The sequence below is a fragment of the Psammomys obesus genome, unplaced genomic scaffold, assembly GCF_907164565.1.
Source record: "Psammomys obesus unplaced genomic scaffold, mPsaObe1.curated_primary_1811, whole genome shotgun sequence".
Classification (NCBI taxonomy): domain Eukaryota; kingdom Metazoa; phylum Chordata; class Mammalia; order Rodentia; family Muridae; genus Psammomys; species Psammomys obesus.
In genome coordinates, this window is record NW_026585504.1 from 47,522,359 (window position 1) to 47,545,168 (window position 22,810).

The window sequence follows — 22,810 nt, forward strand, 5'->3', positions numbered from 1 at the left end:
TGCTCACAACCATCTGGTTAGTGGGCTATTTGGAGGGAGACAGACAGTTTTGAGTATGGGAGATGCTACATCTCATGACCCTATGAGAGAGAAATCATAGCAAGATTTTTTTTTCCAAGTACATAAAAGTCTTTTATAAACTTCATCTTGGTGACTAACACTTGGCATGGGTAACTGGAGGCATTGCCTCAGAGCCAACGATCACTTTTCACACACAGGTGGCTGGGATAATCTCTTGTGCACTGTGCAAAGGTTGTCTTCTATTATTCAAATGTTGATTTCTGTGCCAGCCCAGAGCTGGGAACTTTGGAATTGTTAGTGAACATCTTCTCCATCACCTTCAGACTGGTTTAATAAAGAGCTGAATGGCTCATAGAAAAGCGGAAGAGGATAGGCTTCTGGAAAAGATAGAAATGCTGGGAAAGAATCAGGTGCCTGGAGTCATCAGCCAGACATGGAGGTGCTGGTACTGAGGAGAGGTAACAAGCCACATGACAGAACGTAATTAGTACAAACAGGTTAATTTATGTTATACGAGTTAGTTGGGAACAAGCCTAAGTTAAGGTCAAGCTTTCATATTAATAATATGTAATATCCATGTCATTACTTGGGTGGCTGGTGGGTCCGGACAGTCTGGTGATAACTGGTGTTCAATGTTGATAACAGATACCATCCAAAGAGACTTTTTAGTCAATTAAAAAACATGAGAGTGACTGTGCCCATTCCTCAAACATTATCTTTGCATTCCACTGTAAAGTACAAATGCATAGAAGCAGCAGTTTAACCATCAACATCAAATGATGGGGAGATGGGAATGGAAAACCAAAGCCACGTCTGAAGTCAACACATCCCCCTCTTTCTTCAACAGACTGGGAGGAAGCCCTGGCAGCACAAAGAATATTATTTTGATTTGGTGCCTAGGCTGAGCTGCAATGACCAGCAGAATACCACGAGGGTAGTTTGCTCCTTTGATGTCTAGGTGTGTGTTCCAAGTCCTAACTTGTAAGATAAATGTCAGTGAAATGGAAGTAGAGTAAATCCTCTTGGCAAGCTCAGTGTATGGGGCTTTGCAAAGGCAGAAAGAATGCTACTGCTCCGAGACTAAGCAATCCGACTATCCTAGAGCAGTCCTTTACAATGTCAAGCAGTTTCTATGTTGGTACAAGTCCCCACTATATTTTGGTCTTTTCTTTCCTTTCCTTCCTCTTCCTTTTTGAGGTGCTAAGGAGAGGTGAGGAGCCATGTGGCAGAACATAATTTGTATAAGTGTAGCATGCCTTCTGCATGCTATGTCAGCTTTCTGACCCTGTGCTACACCATCTAAGTTTCCTTGTATGTGTGTATGTATGCGTGTGTGTGGTATACATGTGGGTGGTAGCGCCTGGAGGCCACTGAATGTCTTCTTCTACTCCTCCCCGCTCTGACTTTCAAGATAGTCATTTGTTTAGTGGTCTACTATGACAGAAGCAAAAAGTTCGTGGGGCTTCTCACTTGAACATGGAGCCCACCGATTGGCAAAGCTGGCCAACCAGTGAGCAGCATCTGCCTGCCTGCCTTCCCAGAGCTGGGGTTACAGTCATATGTTAGCATGCCTGCTTTTATGTGAACTCCAGGGATTGGAAGTGGGGTCCTCATGTTTGTGGTGTGAGCAATGGACCCAGTGGGTCATCCCAAGCCAGGTATGAATAAAAATGGGTTCCTGGTTTACATGTTAACTAGTTCTTTCACATACACAAATGGTGAACAAATGATTTAACTGTAGGTAATATTCACTAAGTGCTCAAAAAATACCATAAAATAAATAAAAAAAACTATCCATGCAGTTTTACTAAATACCACATAAAAATCAATAGGTTCAAATGGTCTCAAAAGTTGTTGTTACCAACCTCCTCGACGGGGGAGTCTGCATTAAGTGCTAAATATGAACCAAATCCCGTAACATATATTTTTAAAATTTATTGCTTGTTTATATGTATGTGTCTGTGTGTGTACATGCATGTAGGTATTTAGCAAGTCCAGAAGAGGGTGTCAGGTCTCCTAGAATTGGTGGTATAGTTGCTTGATCAAGATTTGGGGTGTTAAGAACAAAACTTGGGTCTTTTGAAAGAGAAGCAATCACTCCAACTACTGAGTCATATTTCTAGAAAGCTCTATCTCGTCTCTCTGTCTGTCTCTCTTTCTTTCTCCCTCTGTGTGTGAAAGTATTTTTAAGAACAAAAGCCTGTTTAAAAAGTGAAAATTTCTGCATGGTGGTGATATATACCTTTAATCCCATCACTCAAGAAACAAAGGCAAGTGGATCTCTGTGAGTTAGAGGCCAGCCTGGTCTACAGAGCTAGTTCTAGGACAGGCAATAAAAAAACCTTATCTCCAAAACCCAAAAGACAAAAAGTTGTTCTAAGGCAATACTTGTGGATTTCAGCTTTCAAAAAAGAGAACTATAAATGAGGGAGAAAGAACAAACAGACTTGACATCACTTTGGGCTGGAGCTTCCGCTGTAACATCTCCCCTTCTGTGAGCATAGATGTAAAAACATCACATCACAATCTTCTGTTACCTTGCTGGGAAGCTCTGAAGCCGGTTGTAGGCCATGTGCAGGATCTTCAGCCGTGGGTGCCCTGTTAACAAGGGCACACACTTATCCGTGAGGCTGTTGTTTGTCAAGTACAACTCCTGTAATATGCTGCTCGTTTCCTCAGACAGTGTGGCTGGAGGCAGGGTTTCCAGTTGGTTTGCAGATGCATTCAGGAACCTCAGCCTGCAGGGACAAAATGCAGGGAACTCCATTAATAAGCTGGAGCTCCCTCAGCAAATCCATAAGCTACACGAGCAGCAAAGGTAGGAGCTAGGTTTAGAAACAGGAATTGGCTTCAGGGAATTCAATTCAGGAGGCATATGGATCCCCAGCCTACAATCTATGGTGAACATAACAGCAATCTGGAATTAAACACAGGAAAAAAAAAATCACCTTTTACTGAAATTCAAAGATCACACAAAATGCTTCTTTTTCTAGCTGGTAGAGAATGGAAGAGGCAAGGTTAATAATCTGACTTAAGGAAGAAAGCAGTAATCACTTCTTTTTAAAATAAGGAAGTACTTACACTCAAAACAATTCGGTTAGATCACAACAAAACTGAGGTGATGTGTTCCTTTTCATTATGATGTCTGCACATGTTTTACCGTCAAATATTCACAGCAATATGAAGGAATCTACTCTGTAGCAAAATAATGAACTACTGCTAGCAACAGGAATGAAGAATTACAAACATTGAATCAATGGCTGAATCTCACAAAAACAGTGGTGAGAGCAGCCAGACACAGCTGGCTTGGTTTCATCACTACCGAAGCCAAAGACAGACCAAACCACTGTGTGGTAATAGTTGTCAAGGTGGCTACAGTACATGGGTGGGTAGGAAGTCAATAGGAGAAGGAGAAGTTGTTTGATGTTTCTATCTCCTTGGACTGAGTGTGGTTATACAAGTGTGTTTACTTGCAAGGTCACCAGGTCCTACCCTTAGGATTTCCCTATGTACTTTCCCATACTTACACTATACTTCAGGAAGATTTATACTCAAACAAGCAGGCAAGATAATATACACTGCCATGGTTACCATGATGGTGTGAACAATGGTAAAATACAAACAACAGGTTTATACCTATGATAACTCAAATCATTTCCTTCTACTTACTGTGAAACACAGGTTCAAGATCAATGCAGAGTAAGGACAGTGAGAGAATCCTTGCCTCAATAAGGTTCCATATTATCCAAGGGGCAGCAATGACAAGGTGAGCAGAGCATGTCACAGTTCTAGACTCAGATACCAGGTGTGCATGTGCAGCAGCAAGGCATGAAGTTCCCAGCACACAGAGTCACCAGCCCAAGTGTGTGGACAACTCCGCCTGCCCACCACAGAGACCTGCACATACACCTTTCTCATGGTGCAAAAACATTCTGGTTTAACAACTAGTCAACAGGCAGAGAAAAGCGACTGCTAAAGACCCAGCCCTACAGAGGACATCAAATCACACCCAATCCTCCAAGCGCAGGGAGCATAATGAATAAGGAGACAGAAAGACTAAGAGTCGGAGGTGGTGGGTGTCTGTAACAGTATATACTCACTCATATAGACATGTAATACAGGATAAACCCACTAAAATCTATACATCTAATGAAACTAATCAAGAGAGAGGACCCTGACTAAAACGCTCAATCCCCATCCTGAAAGGCAAAGAGGATGGACATCAGAAGAAGAAGAAAACAGGAAACAAGCTAGAAACCCACTACAGAGGGCCTCTGAAAGGCTCTGCCCTGCAGACTATCAAAGCAGATGCTGAGACTTATGGCCAACTGTTGGGCAGAGTGCATGGAATCTTACGAAAGAAGTGGGAAATAGTAAGATCTGGAGAGGACAGGAACTTCACAAGGAGAGCAACAGAACCAAAAAATCTGAGCACAGGGGTTTTTCCTGAGACTCATACTCCAACCAAGTACCAGGCATGGAGATAACCTAGAACCCCTACACAGATGTAGCCCATGGCAGTTTAGTGGCCTAGTGGGTTACATAGTAATGGGAAGAGGGACTGCCTCTGACATAATCTGATTGGCCTGCTCTTTGATCACCTCCCCCTGAGGGGCGAGTAGCCTTACCAGGCCACAGAAGATGACAATGCAGCCACTCCTGATGAGATCTGATAGACTAAGATCAGAAGGAAGGAGAGGAGGACCTCCCCTATCAGTGGACTTGGGGAGGGGCATGCATGAAAAAGGGGGTGGGAGGGTGGGATCAAGAGGGGAGGAGGAAGGGGCTTATGGGGGGATACAAAGTGAATAAAGTGTAATTAATTAAAAAAAAAAAGGAAAAAAAAAAAAACAGTGTTTTCCAGCTGAAACAGGGTAGGTGAACAAAAGTTCTCACAACAGCAATGATAGCAGCCACAAGGCCATTGCAAACTCAAGCCAGAAAAAAACAAAACACCAATCCAAGCATAAAGGGGACAGGTGGGCATAAGGTCCCACCACTAGCTGAGGGGATGCTGGTATCTGACAGTTGTTAGGAGATGAACAGTTTTCTTTAACCATGAGTCCCCACGCTCCAGGACAGCCCCCTTCAAGACTATTTGGGAAACACAAATTAGACTCCTTAGATTAAAGGGAGGAAGGAAGAGTATGAGAATGAGAACACAAAGGTGGATGGGTAAGTAAGTAACAGTTGATCTGGTAAAAGTTGAGCACATCGATCACATTGTATCAAATTATCAAAGAACTAGTCAAATATTTTAAAATTCATCTTGGTTTAAACATTCAATATTGATTCCTTAGCATATGTTGAGGGAAAAAATTTTAAAAATTGGAATATAGAATGCTGGATATAGTTATTTTTCTCTTGGAATATTTTAAAGGCTTTGTAGCAGGAGCCCTTCCTGGTACTGTTCCTCTCAGCGCTCAGACACTAATGTAACACTCCAATTCTGCACACACCCCACACCTATACACACCCCACTCCACTACTCATCTGAGGAAAGCAACTTCTCCCAAATAGAATATTTCCATCAAAAGAACATGTATTCTTTTGACATTTAAAGAAGAAAAGGGGGTAAGGTAAGAGTTGAAATGGGCTGTAGAAACCATAAATAATCACAGGAAATTATAGCTGTGTGTTACAGACTAGAAAATAAAAGGTCATCACTCAGTTTTCAAACTGGTCTTAACTTGAAAAAAAAAAAACAGTTTTTGCTAGAATTCTTTATTTTTTAGGCTCCATTTCTACAAGCTGACTTAAATATTCCAGTTACAAACTTCCTCAGTACAAAATTAGAATAAATTAAAATGTAAGGATTGCATTTTTATTGCCCTTAAAATATCATGGAGCAGTGTCAATTGGGAAACCATCTAACAACTATTAAAATACAATTCTCTACAAAATGTGCAGTTAAAGACACATAAAAGACTGAAGAGAGAATGAATTCATGAATATTTGCATATTTTTAGGTCAGAAAAGGGAAAATGTTGTTTTAAAAACACTGACACATCACTGCCTATCCATAAAGCTGCAAAAAAGATTTTAAAAGCCCTTGCATCTGAACAAGAGGAAGAAAATTATTTTTGAAGGACTTCTCATTGGCGGCTTGAAATTGCCAGCTTTTATGGTACTTTCTACTCTCCACAGAAAATTAAGAGTCAGAAAAACCTCATACCACACTCCTCTAAGAAATGAAGCTAAGATAGTTAGAATTATGGGCGTTAGTGCCAAAGGATGGTTTTGACCCACATAAAGCACAATTCTGGTAATGCTAAACATTAAACACAAATTTTATTTTATCGAGATTTCAGGAAAATTAAATGCAATAGCCATTTTCCTAAAATAGTCTTTCTTCAATTTGAATATTATACCAGGAGCCAAATTGAATAAATTTAATGGTCTAGATGCCATTCTTCCTCCAGAAGGAACAACTAACTAATTTAATGAGCGAAACTGTCCAGTGTAGAGCAGCTGCCTAAAAGACAAGCTGCATTAACCCCTCCCTGTCTTTAACCTGAAGTGTAGGCTACATTCCTCAAGACATGATGGTGTTAACTATTCGTAAACTTCCCCTTACCAATTTCTATAATATCAGCATAAAAGACTGTTTAATGTGCTAAGAAACCTTTCAGCCATATAGCTCCTCACGACATAATTGTCTAATTAAAGAAATGGCAATAAAACGCTATCTGTGTTTTCATTTATAAGCTGTTTTATAGAAAGCAGAATATACCTCTATTTTCCATCTCCCTGGATGTTCTCCTTATCCTAAAGATCTCACATGTTTCACGCAAACAGAAACCAAAGCCGGGAAAGGTGGATCGCTTGGCGGTGGTCGTAGAGTGATAGTAGCACAGACAGGGTTCCTCAGTCTCAACAGACCATTGTTCCTAACACATCTCTACAGAATCCAGACGTTAGAAACAGTACTAAATAAAACCTTCCGCAAGGAACATTTTCACAGGCCCCTTTCTCCAAAGCTGCCGGGGTCTAGCAGGATCTGCTGGAGCAATGTGAAGAGACTGTGTTCACAACACATCAAACTCAATCCCTATAATCAATAAATAGTTCTCAGCTCAACACCTCTTCTTAGCAGAAAGCTAAATGCACAGATATGGTTCCTGCCCAAGAGCACCTGGGAAGCCACAGCAAGACTGAAAGACACTTTCTGCCTCTGAAGCTGCCGTTCTGCCGTGGCTCACTATCTGCTGCCTCTCGGTTGTCTTGTTTTATTTGATTTCCAGAAGTTCTCATTTATCCTAAAAATTTACAGACATCCTATCTCTACAGAGGAGTGCAGGGTTTGGTGCCACAACAGACTTAGCCTGTGGCAGGATGTCAGATACCATGCGTATTTGGACTAAATTAGGGGTAGGTTGGAGGTCTTGTTCTCTATTTTAATCTAATGGCCAAGAATACAAAATATTCTACTTTTAGGCAGAATGCTATTTCTGTGGCCCATGTTTTAAGGTGTTATAGAATACAAACTACATTTCTTGTTATTGTTTATCTTTGATAAAGCAAATATTCTCAGGGCCTTTGCAACACTTTATGATGGTTAACTTAGAACACATGTTTTACATGGCCAGCCTACACACATGTAATACAGATGTGTAACTCAAAGTTCATCCAACAGCACTTAGCCTTATTCTGTGATATACAGTGATTTATGCCATTGTGGACTTTCTGAGACAGGGTTTCACTGGATAGCCCAGTTTCACTTCAAACTAAATATTATCCTGCATCAGCCTTTTGAATGCTGAGACGATAGATACTAGGCCTGGCAGCTCTAATTCGTAAGAGTTAGTTACAATTCACTATGCTCATGTTATATCCCACTAAGCATTTCAAAAACATGATCACAATTATTTGTTGTTAATTATTTGTTGTTACTCTACTACGGAAGAGTAAGGAATGAGGGTGAAGGACACTCAACCTTACAAATCCACATCAATGTTATCTGGAAGTCCTAAGGACTTGGACAATATAACTTTAAATAAACCCACAGAAAAACAATACATATTTAACAAGCTGCTACACTCAAAAATTAATTTTAATGGCTTAAGTAGTTAACACTGATCCAGTACTGCAGATAACCTTCAGACCAAATCTGACTTGTTCTTCACAAGGCCCAGCATGTGTTCGCCTATACTGTATTCCTATTTTCCTTTCACTAGTCTATGTCTTAGATGACTTTAATACCTTTGAAGAGTTCTAGATCATTATTTTATAGAATGTTACTCCATATGGGCTGTTCCGTGGTTTATTAACAATAGAATAAGGCCACATAAAATTGTGGTGGCCTTCACAGGCTCAGATATTTGAATATTTGGTCCTCAGTGCATGGGACTGTTTGGGAAGGATGTGGACATGTAGTGTTGTTGGGGGAGGTGTCACTAAGTGTAGACTTTAGAGTTTCAAAGCTCACACCACCCACGTAGCTCTCTCTTGCTTTATTGCTCTCTGCCTGAAGAGAGACCAAACGTTGTACCATTTTCAGTGCAGCATATTAGGAAAAACATAAAGCCAATGTCACACTACTGTCAGCATTAACTCAGATTACTTGGTCTTACCAATTATAACCACTTAAACTTCCACCTCCCATTCCCGCCTTGTAGCTAATAAATTTGTAGGGAGATCAGTTAAGACCGTTAATATTCCCTTATGATATTTTCACTTTAAATTTATTTATCCATTTTTAATATGCATTGGTGTTTTCTGTTCATCTTCTCCTATGTATGTAAAGTCAGACAACAACTGGCAGGCATTGACTCTCTCCTTTTACCATGTGGGACCCAGGCACCAGCTCAGGCCATCATCCTTAGTGGCAAAGTGCCTTTACCAGACGAGCCCTCTTGTTGACTCATTTATTATCTTTTGCTTTCAACGATTTTGTTCAATAATGTTAACCCTCTCTTTACTTATAGTTAGCAATTTGAAATTAAACTGAAAATTCCTATTTATTTACTCATTTCTTTTAACTTTGGGCAAATAAAGACTTGCAGGCATTTATTTTATTCAATGGAGAATAGTTCATTACTCTCATTTATGACTGAAACCATCTCAGAGACAGCATGTTTTCTGACATACTTTTGAGTTCATCTTGTGTTTGGTCAGCTCTAGTGCTAGAATCGATCCTGCTTTACATCGGTGTTTTTCAGGGTGTTTTGATATTTTCTTCATATAACCTTTGAACATTTCTTAAGTTTATTCCTAAGCATCCAATCTCTCTTGATGTCATTTAAATGGGGCTCTGCAATCAATATAGTCTCACTGGCTATTGCTTGTACATATGAAGCCCCCTGATATGAATTTTATATCCTGTTACTGTACCCAACTGAAATGTTTAAGAATGAGTTACTATTACCAACTCGAGATTTTTCAGGTATACTATTACGTTTTATGAAAAAGAGAAGTCTTAGCTCTTTATTGCTAATTCTCATGCCTGCACTTAATTTTTGCATAATTTCATGGCTAATATATCCTATATAATATTGGATAGCAATGGAAATAGAAGGCTTCCTAGTCCCATTGCCAGCCCTAGCAGAAAACACCCCAGGGGTTCCTATTAAGAAGTGGCTTTTAGAATTACGGTGTGTGTACACAGAGTGATGAAGAACCCTATGGCTTCCCATTAAAGTGAATTATGGTATGAGCATGTAAGGGCAAAGAAGTAGCCCTCAATGCCTATCTTTTAATGAAAACCTTTTTCACATCATAATTCATGAAAACATACACAACATCTTGTTCATTAATCTATCATCTAATGAACATGGGTAATTTTCACTTTTGAGGTGAGTTTAATTCAATGAAATGCACTGATGTGTGCATGCATATATGCTTCTGCGTGCTTGTGTGTGTACTTCTGTGCAATATCAGGTCTTAGCCATTATAAGATTATACACATATTTTTCTTCTATAGAATATTTTTTTTTTTAAAGGAAAGAGGTTTTGCCCCAACAGTTACCTAGTACTTATATACCATTACTAAATTATTCCCAGACCCTGACAATGGTGTGTGTGGGGGTGGGTGGGTGCATATGAAAACATGAGGTCAGTGCTGAACTGGGTGCTTTTCTCCTTAGCTTTTTAGGCAGGGTCTCTCACTGAAGCAAGAGCTCACTAATCCAGCTAAATTGCCTGTCCGGCAAGCCACAGATGTCCTCCTGTGTGCCTCCCAGCAGTTGGGGAACAGGCACGAGCCACCCCTTGAGGCTTTCTGCCCTTGGGGCTAGCGCGCGGCAGACCTTCGCGCCTGTGTGGCAAACACTTTTCCCACTGGCCATTCCCAGGCTGTCCCTCTGAACTTTTATATGATCATTTACTGGCTGACTTACCGGTTTTCCACTGTAAGGTCTCCGGTTTCCTGCCAAAAGCGGTTCTTGGGACCGCAACCGTAAACGCCAGTTCAACTCAGTGTTTGTACCGTCATCTCCAAGGACCTAAACGTAATGCCAACCCTTCCATTCTCGTCCGCTCACATTAATTTACCTCTGACTTCGCAGTTCTTCTCTACTGCATTTTCACTTTTCGCATTTGAGTCTGTTTATTCTTAAAAGAAAACTGCCTGATACAAAAAGCTTAGGTCATAATTTCGTCATGTTGCTCCATTATTACTTTGCATTAATACTTTTGGGGAGTCTGATAACTATCTAAATATGTGCTCTTTAAAGTCCCTTTATCTTTTTAATACAGCCATGATAGGTTTTATTTTTCAGAATCTAAACTATTAGATCTTAGAGTTGATCACTGAGTTGTTCCAGGTACATAAACAGTAGTTCTTTTCAAATACACTTTTTATGAGAAAAATGTCTTAGACTTTAAATATTTGTAAATTTTTTTTCTGTCCCACTACTTTCCTTCAAGCTCTCAATATGTAAATTCTGTTTCTTTGGGGCCAGTTTTTCATGTCCCCTTCTTCATCGCTAACCCTTTTATTTCTTCATTTCACTTTCACCTCTCTGCTTTCTTTAAGTCTCTTTCTGAATTTTTATTTAGAAGTATTACCCTTCCTCCACCTGGTAATATGCTGCTCATTTATAATGAGTTCAATGATGTCTCTTTCAGTTTGTCTGTTTTTGTGCTTAACCTCTGAATTTTTTATCTTCTGTATCCCCCAGTGCTCATGAGTATATTTAATTCTGCTTGGAATGCTGTCTTAACAATAACTAAGAGAGGATGTATGTTCCTTTGTTTTTCTTAGGCACTGTTACTATCCATATGATGATCATCATTTCCCTGATTATGCTCATGACATCTGGTTATTTACAAGAGTCTTTGAAGGATTTTTAATTATGTGTACATGTGTGCAGGTTTGTTGTATGTGAGTACAGTGCCTGTGGAGGCCAGAAGGCATCACACCTCTCAGAGCTGGAGTTACAGGTAACTGTGAGAAGCAGAATCTGGATGCTGGGAAGTGAACTCGGGTCCTCTGCAGGGGCAGCACTGAGTCTCGAGATTCTAAGTCACTGGGACCATGTGCTATACTAAGCAGTTTTGTTTGGAATGACAGCATGTGGATGGTGTGTCCTCCAATGTTCTGTTCACAGACCTCTGCGTTCCTGCTCCTGCTTCCCTTCCCTTTCACCAACCCAGTGACTGACCCTTTACACTGCACTTACTTTGCCTACATTTTAGATGCTAGCTGTGGGTCCATATTGCCAGTTCCCCTCTGCTCTCCTGCTAGGTGTCTCATTCTGTTTTGGTTTGATATGCAGCCTGAGAGTAAGCTAGGAGGAATGGAATTTGAGACTGCTTGCTGAAACCTGAAGCTTACTTCTTTTTCTTTTCAATCTATCTCTTTTTGAGCTCAGATCAGAGAACCTGTCAATCAGCGGCAGCTAAGAGAGCAACGTTCCTTATATAGCTGCTCCAGGTCAGCAGCTCACAGTCTGCATATGCTTCATAACTGTCCAGTAACTCTCAGAGGCTCAGCGTCATCTTCAACCCCCAGTCACTCTTGGTTAAGTGGGTTAGGCATAAATTCAAAATCTAACTACAAGGCTTCTGTCTGGAATTCACAGTTGTACACACCTCCCATCCTAATGCGTCTTTGTGGTTTCTTAAGAACAGGTACCTTTTTTTCTGACCAGTACCAGAGCAAACAATTCCAGCTCATCTATCATGACAGCACTAGCACGTGTGCGACAAATGTCAGCAATGCATTTCTTTCAGAGTAGACAGCACTCTTGATGGTCCTTCCTGGACAGTATTCATGGCTCCTCTTAAGAACATTCAGAACCTTCAGTTAAAGCCACCTGGACCATTCCAGTTAACCCTATGAATTAGTCATCAAAATATGATCCCTTTCAAAATCATGTAGTTGGCCATCCTCTGCTGTTCACCCTTTTCTTCCCCAGGTTCAAGGAAAATCTTGGAAATCTTCTGTGTAGTGTTCTAAATCTCAATGGCTGATTCTCTGCTTTGACATACTAGCCAGTGGATTTTAATGCTAAAAATCCCCAAAAGTGCCACCATGTACAAATATTTGAGAGACACAGTAGATGAAATATATGCCCTGTCCTATGTGCCACTAGATAATTTCTATGGATGAGTCTTCTTTTGTAGAAATCTATTTGTCAGCAGAACCTCCTGCAGTCACCTTGAGCTTTCAGTGTTTGGGAGACCTTGCATACTATAATTGTGAGACTGCCCTTGTTAAACATGTTCATTCTGGCTCTCCCTCTAACAGCTAAGTCAGTAGAACTAAGATAAATGCCAGTAATCTGCAAGTTCTCTAGAGAATTCTAAAGACATGCTTTTAGAAACAGTTTTAATCTACCGTATCGCTAAAAACATCAAAACTTCAAAGATAGCTTGCTTAAAAAAAAAAAAAAAAAAAAAAAAAAAAAAAAAAAAAGTGGGCAACTCAGCTCTTCAAAATGCCAGAAATATCTGCCTTTGCCAAAAGGCACCAGTTGTTATGGTCAATTGATTATTCTCTTCTGATTTTCTGTTCTCTTTTAGTTCCTTTGATATTTATACATATTCTGTGTGAGTCACTCAAACTTATGGTTTATGGTGTGACTAATACACTAGATAGATAGTTAATGAGCACAAGAGAAATACCATGAACCTCACTGGCACACAGATGTCCCCACCCCCATCTCCCACCTTTGGGCATCCCTTAGTCTACTCCAACCAAGTATTAAAATAGACCTGATTCCCACCACTACTGGGATCTAGGCAACTTTTCTTTAAAAACATTTGTTCCAGTTTTATTAGTTGGACTAATTCCATTGGGAAAAGCTGTCTGGCCATCAAATGTGCATGAAGACACTAGGTGGACAGGGAATCAGTCACTGCCAAGATTCCAAGAAAGAACAGAAGGATGGCAGTACCCCTGGCTGTGACTCATCCACTCTAACAACCCATGGGGAATTACCTAGCCTTCCTCTGACCATCTGCTAGTGACAGCTAAGAATCTGAAACTCCTTCAGTGTTTCCATCAGGAGACCTTTCAACATAGAGCAGAAGGTTGTTCCACAAGATGAGGATTTGAATTTTACCAGGTTACCCAATAGAATCAAATCCTGTTCTCTTTCAAGATACAAAATCACAATTTCTAAATATGTGGTCCATCAAATTTCACACCCCTCTACAACTGTGAGCTATGAGCTTACATTTAATTGTTATAAGGGTACATGTACTTATATTTACAGTGTGACATTTTAAAACAAGTGTAGAGTATAAATTACAATTTTTGAAAAGCAACTCAAATCTCAAAGGTGTATGTAAAATTAAATTTATAAACTGGTGATCAAGCCATAAGAATGCTAATAAGATGGGCCCTAAGCTCCTGGAAAGAAATGAAAACTTTACTAAAAGTCACCTAATTGCAAGTAATTTCCCTATTTTTTACCAAATAATTCTGTTAACAGGGCAAGCAGATTAACACATGCTTTTCCTCAGTTATAAAATTTAACCTAGAGCTGAAAACAATTTTTTATCACAAAAATATTTTTAAAAATCTATCTATTGTTAAGATTTGAATTACGGAGTAAACTGAAAGAGGAATTCAAATGGTTATAGTAATGCTTGGAGATACCTGTTAAAAACAGATAGTAAATTCATTTTGTCATACAACCACAAAGTGTTCTTCCTCATACCGATAACCCAAGCTGTCCCTATTTTCTGTCTTTTTTATTCTCTTAAATCTAACTTCTATTGTATTCACTGTATAGTTTTGTTTTCAAACTATGCATTAGTTTAAACAAGTTGGTGGTAACAGCTAACGTCAATCATTTTCAGTGCCCCACAGCATCCAGCACAGTAGCTGAACCATCAACTACGACAAATCACAACTGAATCCACATACAAGAAGTCTGTGACAAGCCTGGTTCCTGAAAAGCCCATTGGGGCTTCCAGAGACTTCTCTGACAGCCACTGCTTCACCTTCTTCAGTGCTTGCAGACGCCCACTGCCGACCATAACTCAAAGGGCCTACCTTTCTCTCCCCCTCTTCTCCATTTTCCTCCTCCTCCCAGCAGCTCCCAGGATTTATAGCTTGCCTACTCTGTGGTTTTTCTCTCAACCTCCAGTCATTTAAAGATTCACTGAATTTCACAAAGAAAATAGAATTTTACTTCACATTTAAATTAATCCCTCATAAAACCAACTTCTTCAAATGCTTGGGTAGAAGTTATTGTTCAAAAGTAATTTGCTTAAATATGAGAGGAAGCTGAGGAAAGAGCTCAGTGATAAAATGTTTGTCTATAATCCAGCATACATCAGGCCCTGGGTTCAATTTCTAGTACCTCAAAAAACTGAAATTAAATTTTTGATTATTGGGAACACCCACCCATTGGGGGTGGCACCATTCCCAGGGCAGAGATTCCCAGACTATATAAGAGTTGTGGAAATGAGTTGAATACTACCATGAACACATTAGTGCACAGCATGGCATATGACCGCGCGCTTCAAATTCCTGCTGCCTTAACGTCCCTATAAGAAAGGGATTATAACCTGGAATTGTGAACCAAATAAACCCTTTCTCTCTTAAGTTGCTTTTATCAGGGTACTTAACCATGGCATTAGGAAATGAAATGAAGACAATCAGATAATTAAGCTAAGCCCAAAAAGGCCCACAGAACTCCTGTCCAAGGAGCAGTATAAGGCTTCACATCTCATTCCCATGACGTGTACTTATTCTTGGTGCAAAACTCCTTTCTCTACAAAAGCAGTGAAGTCAGTAAAGATCTGCAGGATGCTGCTTTCTCCATTCTATACACATGGTAGAAAGGGGGCTAGCTAAACCATTTATTCACATACTAGGGGATATAATGAAGTTCCCACGATGATTAAATCATTGGTGACAGACACTGTCAGGTAAATACTGAAGACAGTCAAAATGCTTTACCTGTCGGCCTTCATGAGGAGGTTAGGTGGGAGTTCAACAAGCTGGTTATGCTGTACGTCCAAGACTTCCACCGATGTTCTCTCTAGCCTTTCAGGAAGCCTTGCCAACCGGTTGTGTCCTGCCAGCAATTTCCGGAGACTACTATTACAAAATAAGCTGTATGAAAAGGGACAAACAAGCAGAAAGCAACTATTTATACAGGGCTAATTTGGGATGAGCATTAAAAAAAGAGTAAGATTTAAATAACTATCATTCCACAAATTATACATTAATTCAGTGGAAGCCAACAGGTCATTTTAATTTATTAATTTTAGTTAATATATGTAAGTGTCTTCCCTATATGTATGTATAGCACATGGGTGCCTGGTGCCGTGAAGGTCGAAGAGGCATCCAGTCTCCTAGAACTAGAGTTACAGATGGTTGTGAGCCACCATGTGGGTGCTGGGATTTGAACTTAGTCTTATGCAAGAGCTGCCAGTTCTCTAAACTGCTGAGATATCTCTCCAACTTTAGCAGGTTTATTTTAACACAAACTTGGAGCTATTTGTATTTCAGTACTTTCTATATTTGTTTCCTAGAAGGAGACACTGAAGAGCTTGGCTTAATCTTGATTGACAAGGTGAGCATTACATAGCTGCACGCTTCTCCCACCCATAGGGTTAATTTCACGTCCAGAGTCTGAATAAACATGGCTGAGCAATCTTTAAAGACGATCAACAGGAAACAAAGTCTGCAACGCATGAAGCTTTTATAAATACAGCCAGAAAAAAGTTACATTTCACTTCATTTATATTTCATAATTCAGCCTTTCTCTTTTCTCTCCCCAGTGCCTACATGTTTGAGGAAGGCATAGCTTTATCCTATACCAAAGTACACACTCTCTCTTACAGAGAATAGAACAAGTGGGTTCAATTAACTGCAGTATGAATATCAGCACCTACGGTGCTTCTGCATTAGAGCTAGGTACATCTCGGGCACTGTGTATGTGTGTGTGCATTCATAGAGACAACATAGGTGAGCACTGGCCATCTTCCTCAATCATTCTCTATGCTTTTGAGGCACAGCCTCCCACTGACCCATGGGCCACCCACCAGGTAAACTGGCTGGCCTCTGGACTATAGGGACCCACCTGTGTCTGCTGCCTACTGCTAAGGTAACAGCCACATGAAAACACGCCTGGCATTTATAATGTGGGTACTGAGGATCCAAACTCAGGCCCGTCTTCTTATGGAACAGGCACTTTATTGACTGAGCAATCGCCCCAGGCCCTGGTCATAATTTTAAGAGTCAACTAAACAAAGCCTGAAGTAAAGCTCCAATAAAGGCTAAGCTGAATGTTACTATTCATATATGCATTGACATTTTTGATTGTATATTAGTAGAAACAACTTTTCTCTGTCCTATGACTGGTTAAAGGTGTTGAAAAGCACTGAATTTAAATTTTGGTAGCAACTGGCCGTCAATTAAATTTAAATTAAAGTTAACAGTCAGTGCCGTGGTCGGAAGGGGCACACTTCAGATGCCAGGCGTCACACTTAGGGCAGCACTGGGGTGACCACTACATTCATCACGGAACATTCTCCACAACAGCCGGAGAAAGACTTCTCCTCGTTTACCAACTAATCTATGGATACAAGAAATCATCACATGGCTACCGTAAAAATCTTATCATTAAGGAACAAATTACGACGGACTGGCAAGGTGGTGCAGTGAGTAGAGCTCTTGCTGTGAGGCTGACAGTGGGCATTCAGATCCCCAGAACCTGTAAAAGCCGGAAGAAGTGGCACTCATGTAGGAAGTCCTTGTGCGTGCATGGGCGAAATGCGGGTCTCCAGACATTCCAGGGCTACTAGCCTGATGTAGCATTAGTGGGTAACGTCCTGGCTTCCCGGGTGGACGGTGAGGACTGACTCTGGCCCCCACGCGTGCAGTGTGCACATCCACCTCTTTCAACATTACTTAAAACAAAAATTATGAAAAGGAGAAAAGGTGATTGTAGATTTCCTATTTCAAATTAAATCTTAGGGAGAAAAAGACAATCTACTCTTTGGAGGTTGAGCTAACAATACCCACCTGCCTTGTAGCCCACCACCACCAAAATTATATCCTAGGAAAAACAAAAATTATCTAGGGCAAGGTAGACAGACAGAGGCAGAGAGATTCTGAAGGAATTACAATCCCAGAGGTAAGTCACTTACAATGTCTGCTAAGTCTCCTAACATTTCTTCTGGTTTATTCATAATTTTCGAACAAATACCACTAACTGGAATGGATTTACAATGTCAGCCTGACAGTCAAAGGCTTATTTTATTCTCCACCCACGACAATACGTAAATAAAAAACAATGAATGCATTTTAATACAGAGTCTCTTGGGGTTCCTAATATGCTAATACAAACACTAAGTCAGCATAGTATTTTATTTTGTATCCTCTCATTCGATCTGAAATACCTACCGGGCAGGAAGTTCACATATTTGATTATGGCCAATATCCAAAACTTCTAACTTCCGGCTTTCGCATACCCACTCAGGCACATTTTCTAGGCAGTTTCTAAAGAAAATAATATAAAAATTACTATTTTAAAATTTAAATCTCGTCTGCAATACGTAGTTTATTATTATTATTTTTTTAATTTCTATGTGTCTGTGCATGCATGTGCCCACTGAGATCAGGAGAGCATAGGATCCCTGGAGCTGGAGCTAAAGGCAGTAGTCAGCCACTGGTGTGCTGAGAGTGAGCTCCAGTTCTCTGCAAGAGCAGTGCATACATTTCACTACTGGGCCAGCACTCCAGTCCCTCAAATACAACTTCAGAGAAACAAAACTTTAAAATTCAACGTGGACACAGCATCTGTATCACCTCCAACACCTAAAAGATTTTCTACAAGTCTTTAGAGACCACTGCACACTCAGAAAGACGGCTACTATTGAGAAAATACACAGTGATCCAGTTAAGTCAAGTGATAAACTGACACATTTTTATTTTCAAATTTACAATTTATCATTGGCATTAAAATAATTCCCAATTCTATTTGGCATCATGGAAATACAGCTATTGGGAAAAATAGAAAGTGAAATGATTCATTAACAGTTAAAACTTAGAATTAATCATTTGGAAATGTTTACTTGGGAATTTGGCAATAGTTACAGTTACTAGAAACTGAACCAATAACAACTTTATTAAATTATCTGACCATTAGAAAAATATACTATACTTAGATTTCTTCCTTTAACCTTTAAATAAAAATATGGGAAGTAACCAGGTACACACAAAAACTTATAGGTATTTCTCCCTTCTCCACCCCTCAGGCAAGGGATGCAAGCAAAGGCCTCTCACATGCTCATCAAAATGATTTCATTATGAACAGATGAACAAGTCTGAGGAAGTATGATGCTTGGGAAAAGGGCAGAAAAACATTTTAGCAAAATGGCAGACTGATATACATGAAGTTAAAAAATTAAATTATAAAAGTTTTGATTAAAATAGTGAAATAGAAGGCATTATTTTCCTATTATTTATATAGGTATATACTGCTGTGCTCCAAAAAGTATTTAATTTTATAATAGTTAACTCCTAAAAACAGATTAGCAAGATAGGGAAGCAGAAAAGACCCAGACATGAGATTTACAATGAAAGATGAATAATATTTAAGTGACAAATTCAGTTATCTGACCTAGGAATTTTTTAACTGATTTATTGTTATTAATTACAGTTTATTGACTTTGTATCCCCCCTGTAGCTCCCTCACTTCTCCCCTCCCAATCTCCCTGTCCCTCTCCCTTCTCCACTCATGCCCCTCCCCACAGTCCACTGATAGGGGAGGTCCTCCTCTCCCTCCTTCTGATCCTAGTCTATCAGGTCTCATCAAGACTGGCTGCACTGCCTTCCTCTGTGGCCTGGCAAGGCTGCTCCCTGCTCAGGATGAGGTGATCAAAGAGCAGGCCAATCAGTTCATCTGACCTAGGAATTTCAGTGGATACCATCTACCATTACATTCTATATGTAAGATGAAAATAGGTTCACTCTGTAATCAGCAATCTGAAATATACCTGCACAAGGTATTTATATGTAGCTATGTATACAAACATGTTTTCATTTAAAAGCTAAAAAATTAAATCCAGAGTTGCTAAGAGGGGTGGGAATAAAAACCAAAGAACTTATGTAATGTTTGACTTTAAGTTAATAAATAAAACTGTAGAAACTTTTCTGGAAATTCATGAAACAATTCACAGAACTTTATAACTAAGTTATAGTAAAGTTACAATAGGAATAATTTTCCCCATAGCTGAAAACCAAGAAGGTGCTTATTGTTAACATAGCTAAATTGTGTACTTTCATGATGAAAGGTGAAGCCCTATACTGCCAGCTCACAGTGGTCTTGGGATTACAAAGGATGATCACTCACAAGCACAACACAACCCGTACCCGAAAATGGCTGAAGAGCTGGCATCTTCAGAGAGCCAGAGGCCATGTGTTCTGAAACTCGGGCTGTTTCCTTACTGAGTTTGAATTTTAGTGGATTAAAATTACTGGTTTCACTTGTGTAAATGCATGCTACAGACAGAGTTGGGCCCTTACATCATCAGGGAGAAACAATATATTTTTGTATTTTAGGCACTGGGATAAGTGAGGCTCATTGCAAAAGCAAAGCTGAATTGACGTCAGAGGCTCTGCCTACCTAAAAAAGCTAAGAGTCCAACATCTGGAGCTTTTGTCGGGTACATGTGTATACAAAGTGACAAACAAGAACTTAGAGAAAACACACAAGATGGAATAATGTACGTAAAGGGATATTGGACTTCCAAGTCACCTTGAAGTCTCCAATATTTCAGCCCCAACCTGAGGTCCAAATTGTTCCCATGGTGGAGGGCTCTACCTCAGAGGTAGAGGCTTGCTTAGCTTGAATGAAGCCCTGAGTCTGAACTCCAGTTTGGGGGAGGGGGGGTGGCATCCAAAAGGTAGGCATTTGGGCTTTTTGTTTTGTTTTTTAAGTGAAACTTCAGAATAAGTTTAATTTTTATTATTTTAAAATAATTTGGATTTTATTACTTTTCTTCAAAATCTATGAAATCTTGGGGTAGGCTCAGAATCATCTAAAGAACTCTTATAAGGCCAGCAGTTAGGTGAGATGCTGTCTTCTTACCTTGAGACATCCATGTAAGACAGGTAATTCGGAACCGGGTAAACATCAAGCTGAACGAGCTCTATGAGGGGAAAAACCACAAATATATTACTGTGAACGTGACTCTTTGAGGTAGAATAGCATTGCAGTTTTGCTGTCCTCTGTGTACAGTTTTCTTGTGTAACTTTAAAATTGCAGGAGAGCAGAGACATCTTCCAATGCCAGGTAAGACATTCATTCTCTGCTCCTATTTGTTTACATGGTTTCTCACTGTTAGGAGTGCTAACCTGCACCTAAAACATCACTCAAACGAATACCATATTTTTAATACTCACACAGTATTCGTAAAAGCAAAGGCTTCCTGTTTTTGATCCCTCATGACTGAATAGTGAATTCTGGAGAGTCATAAATGGGGTCTGCTAATCAAGTCAGCAAAGTTCCCAAACTTTACGAAATGGGACACCACTGTCTAGGTAGGGCTCTGTTCCTTGGGCCGAGCAGTTTCTGGAAGGCCTGCTTTCTTAGTTCACAAGTTCATCTAGTTGCCCACTCTGGTTCCAGCTGTGAGCCCCCGCTCTCTTCTTTCCACTGTTTGAGACACCCAGATTACAGCGGCTGAGGCACACATCCCAGTTAGCCTGGCTGCAGGTTCTCTTAACTCACATGAAGTCCGTTTAGTAGCCTGGATAACTGGTGTACCTCTCTCATCAGTGTAACTCGTCTACTGCGCTCTCTCAGGTTATGTCTGAAAGTGTCACTTCTATCACACACCTTTCTTCCTGAGGATCTCTCCTAGATCCTATGAATTGTACTGTATTCAAAGTCTCACTATCCGACTCACACCACACATCCATAATTAATAAACAAGCCCTAAAATTAACAGCCAAGAATCTTACTTTTATGACATTCCAGTGGGTACATAGTTCAGGTTTATCTTAGTAATCCCACTGTCAGTAGAATATAAAATGGCAGGTCTTGAAGGGGGCCTACAATGGATTTTCCTTCCACCCTCTAGTATTTAATCAAGTACCAAAGTAACAGTTTACTTTGCCCCTCACTTGAAGCAGAAGAAACAAATGACCGGTGGGAACAATTTTATTATGATACACAAAACAAGCTAGAGACAATTAAATTGTCCCTTCTGAGTCTGGTAAATAGCAAGTGAACATTCTTCTTTTATGCCGTTTCTCTTGGAAGGGTTTGACACTCATCTTAGTAAATGCGGAAAGAATGACGTCAGTAAGGCACAGGCGATGGTGCCAGGTACACGGAGCAGCTCGGATGCAGTCTGCCACTTACCGTTAGAAGAAGCATAGAGTGCTTTTAGGGAATAGCCACAAATGTTCAATGTCACCAGCTGATTCCGTTCACAGTGCAGAACTTCTATGTTGTGGAAAATCATGGCATCCAGATCAGCAAGTTGATTGTCTCGCAGGTCAAGCTGAGTGACGTGCTGCACAAAGTCCACTCCGTCTGCTGCCAGCTTTCTGAGGATGTTCAGTCTTCAGGAGGAAGGATACAAACACAAGTGACTTAACTACAGTACTGCAAATAAACTGCTGAATCCAAGCACCGAGAAAGGGCCCATGTCTCACTGTAGTAGAGTTGTCCATTCCTTCTTTAATCTTAGCATCTGGCCTTGTTTAACTGGCAAGATTCTCTAGTTATTTTTAGCTACAATTATAAGACATCTGGGCCTTTATGATATATTTTGAGACACAATTTAGGAGATAAAGGCTGGAAGAGGAGCAAGTCTTCAAGAGAAGAAAAAATATCCACTTACGCACTTACTTCCAAAGAAAGAAGTTGAGAAAGTATAGACACCATACTGTAAAGAACTTCGGAAACAAATCCAGAACCACCAGAGACACGCTACAGCTACAATGGCTCCCTAAAGGAAGAGATGGGATGCATTGAAAAGAAGATGGGCAATCTCAAAGAACAAACTCAAGGATAATGACTTCAAGTCACATACTGAATGGGAGCACCAGAGATGGGAATGTAGGTACAGCGATTCTTGATTCTCAGGATCAGGACTGATAGCCAAAGCTATTTCCACACATGGAATACTACACTACTTGAAGAGCAAAGCGCAGAAGACACTGAACACTGGCAAAGAGGAGTTATTGAGAAATCATAAAATAAAGGACATCAATGGGGATCAACAGTTTTAGAATAGATTGAAACATAGGAAAAATGGGTTCTTTTACCATGACAACTAGTTGGTTAACTGGAACTATTGCAGATGAGGTGCCAAAGACAAGCATTAATGGATCAATATGACAAAGATATGAAACCGATTTAACAAA

The 22,810-nt window shown here is 40.0% G+C and overlaps 1 protein-coding gene across 1 annotated transcript in view; it reads right to left on the reverse strand.

Moving 5' to 3' along the window:
- Phlpp1 (PH domain and leucine rich repeat protein phosphatase 1) overlaps window positions 1-22,810 on the reverse strand; it is a 217,321-nt gene that overhangs the window by 36,363 nt on the left and 158,148 nt on the right. Inside the window, exons 8-12 of the mRNA XM_055603063.1 lie at window positions 21,801-22,003; window positions 20,523-20,583; window positions 17,834-17,929; window positions 15,380-15,535; window positions 2,559-2,759 (exon numbers count right to left, since the gene is read on the reverse strand). Coding sequence (XP_055459038.1) covers window positions 2,559-2,759; window positions 15,380-15,535; window positions 17,834-17,929; window positions 20,523-20,583; window positions 21,801-22,003 — 717 coding nt within the window. The remainder of the gene's footprint in view (window positions 1-2,558; window positions 2,760-15,379; window positions 15,536-17,833; window positions 17,930-20,522; window positions 20,584-21,800; window positions 22,004-22,810) is intronic.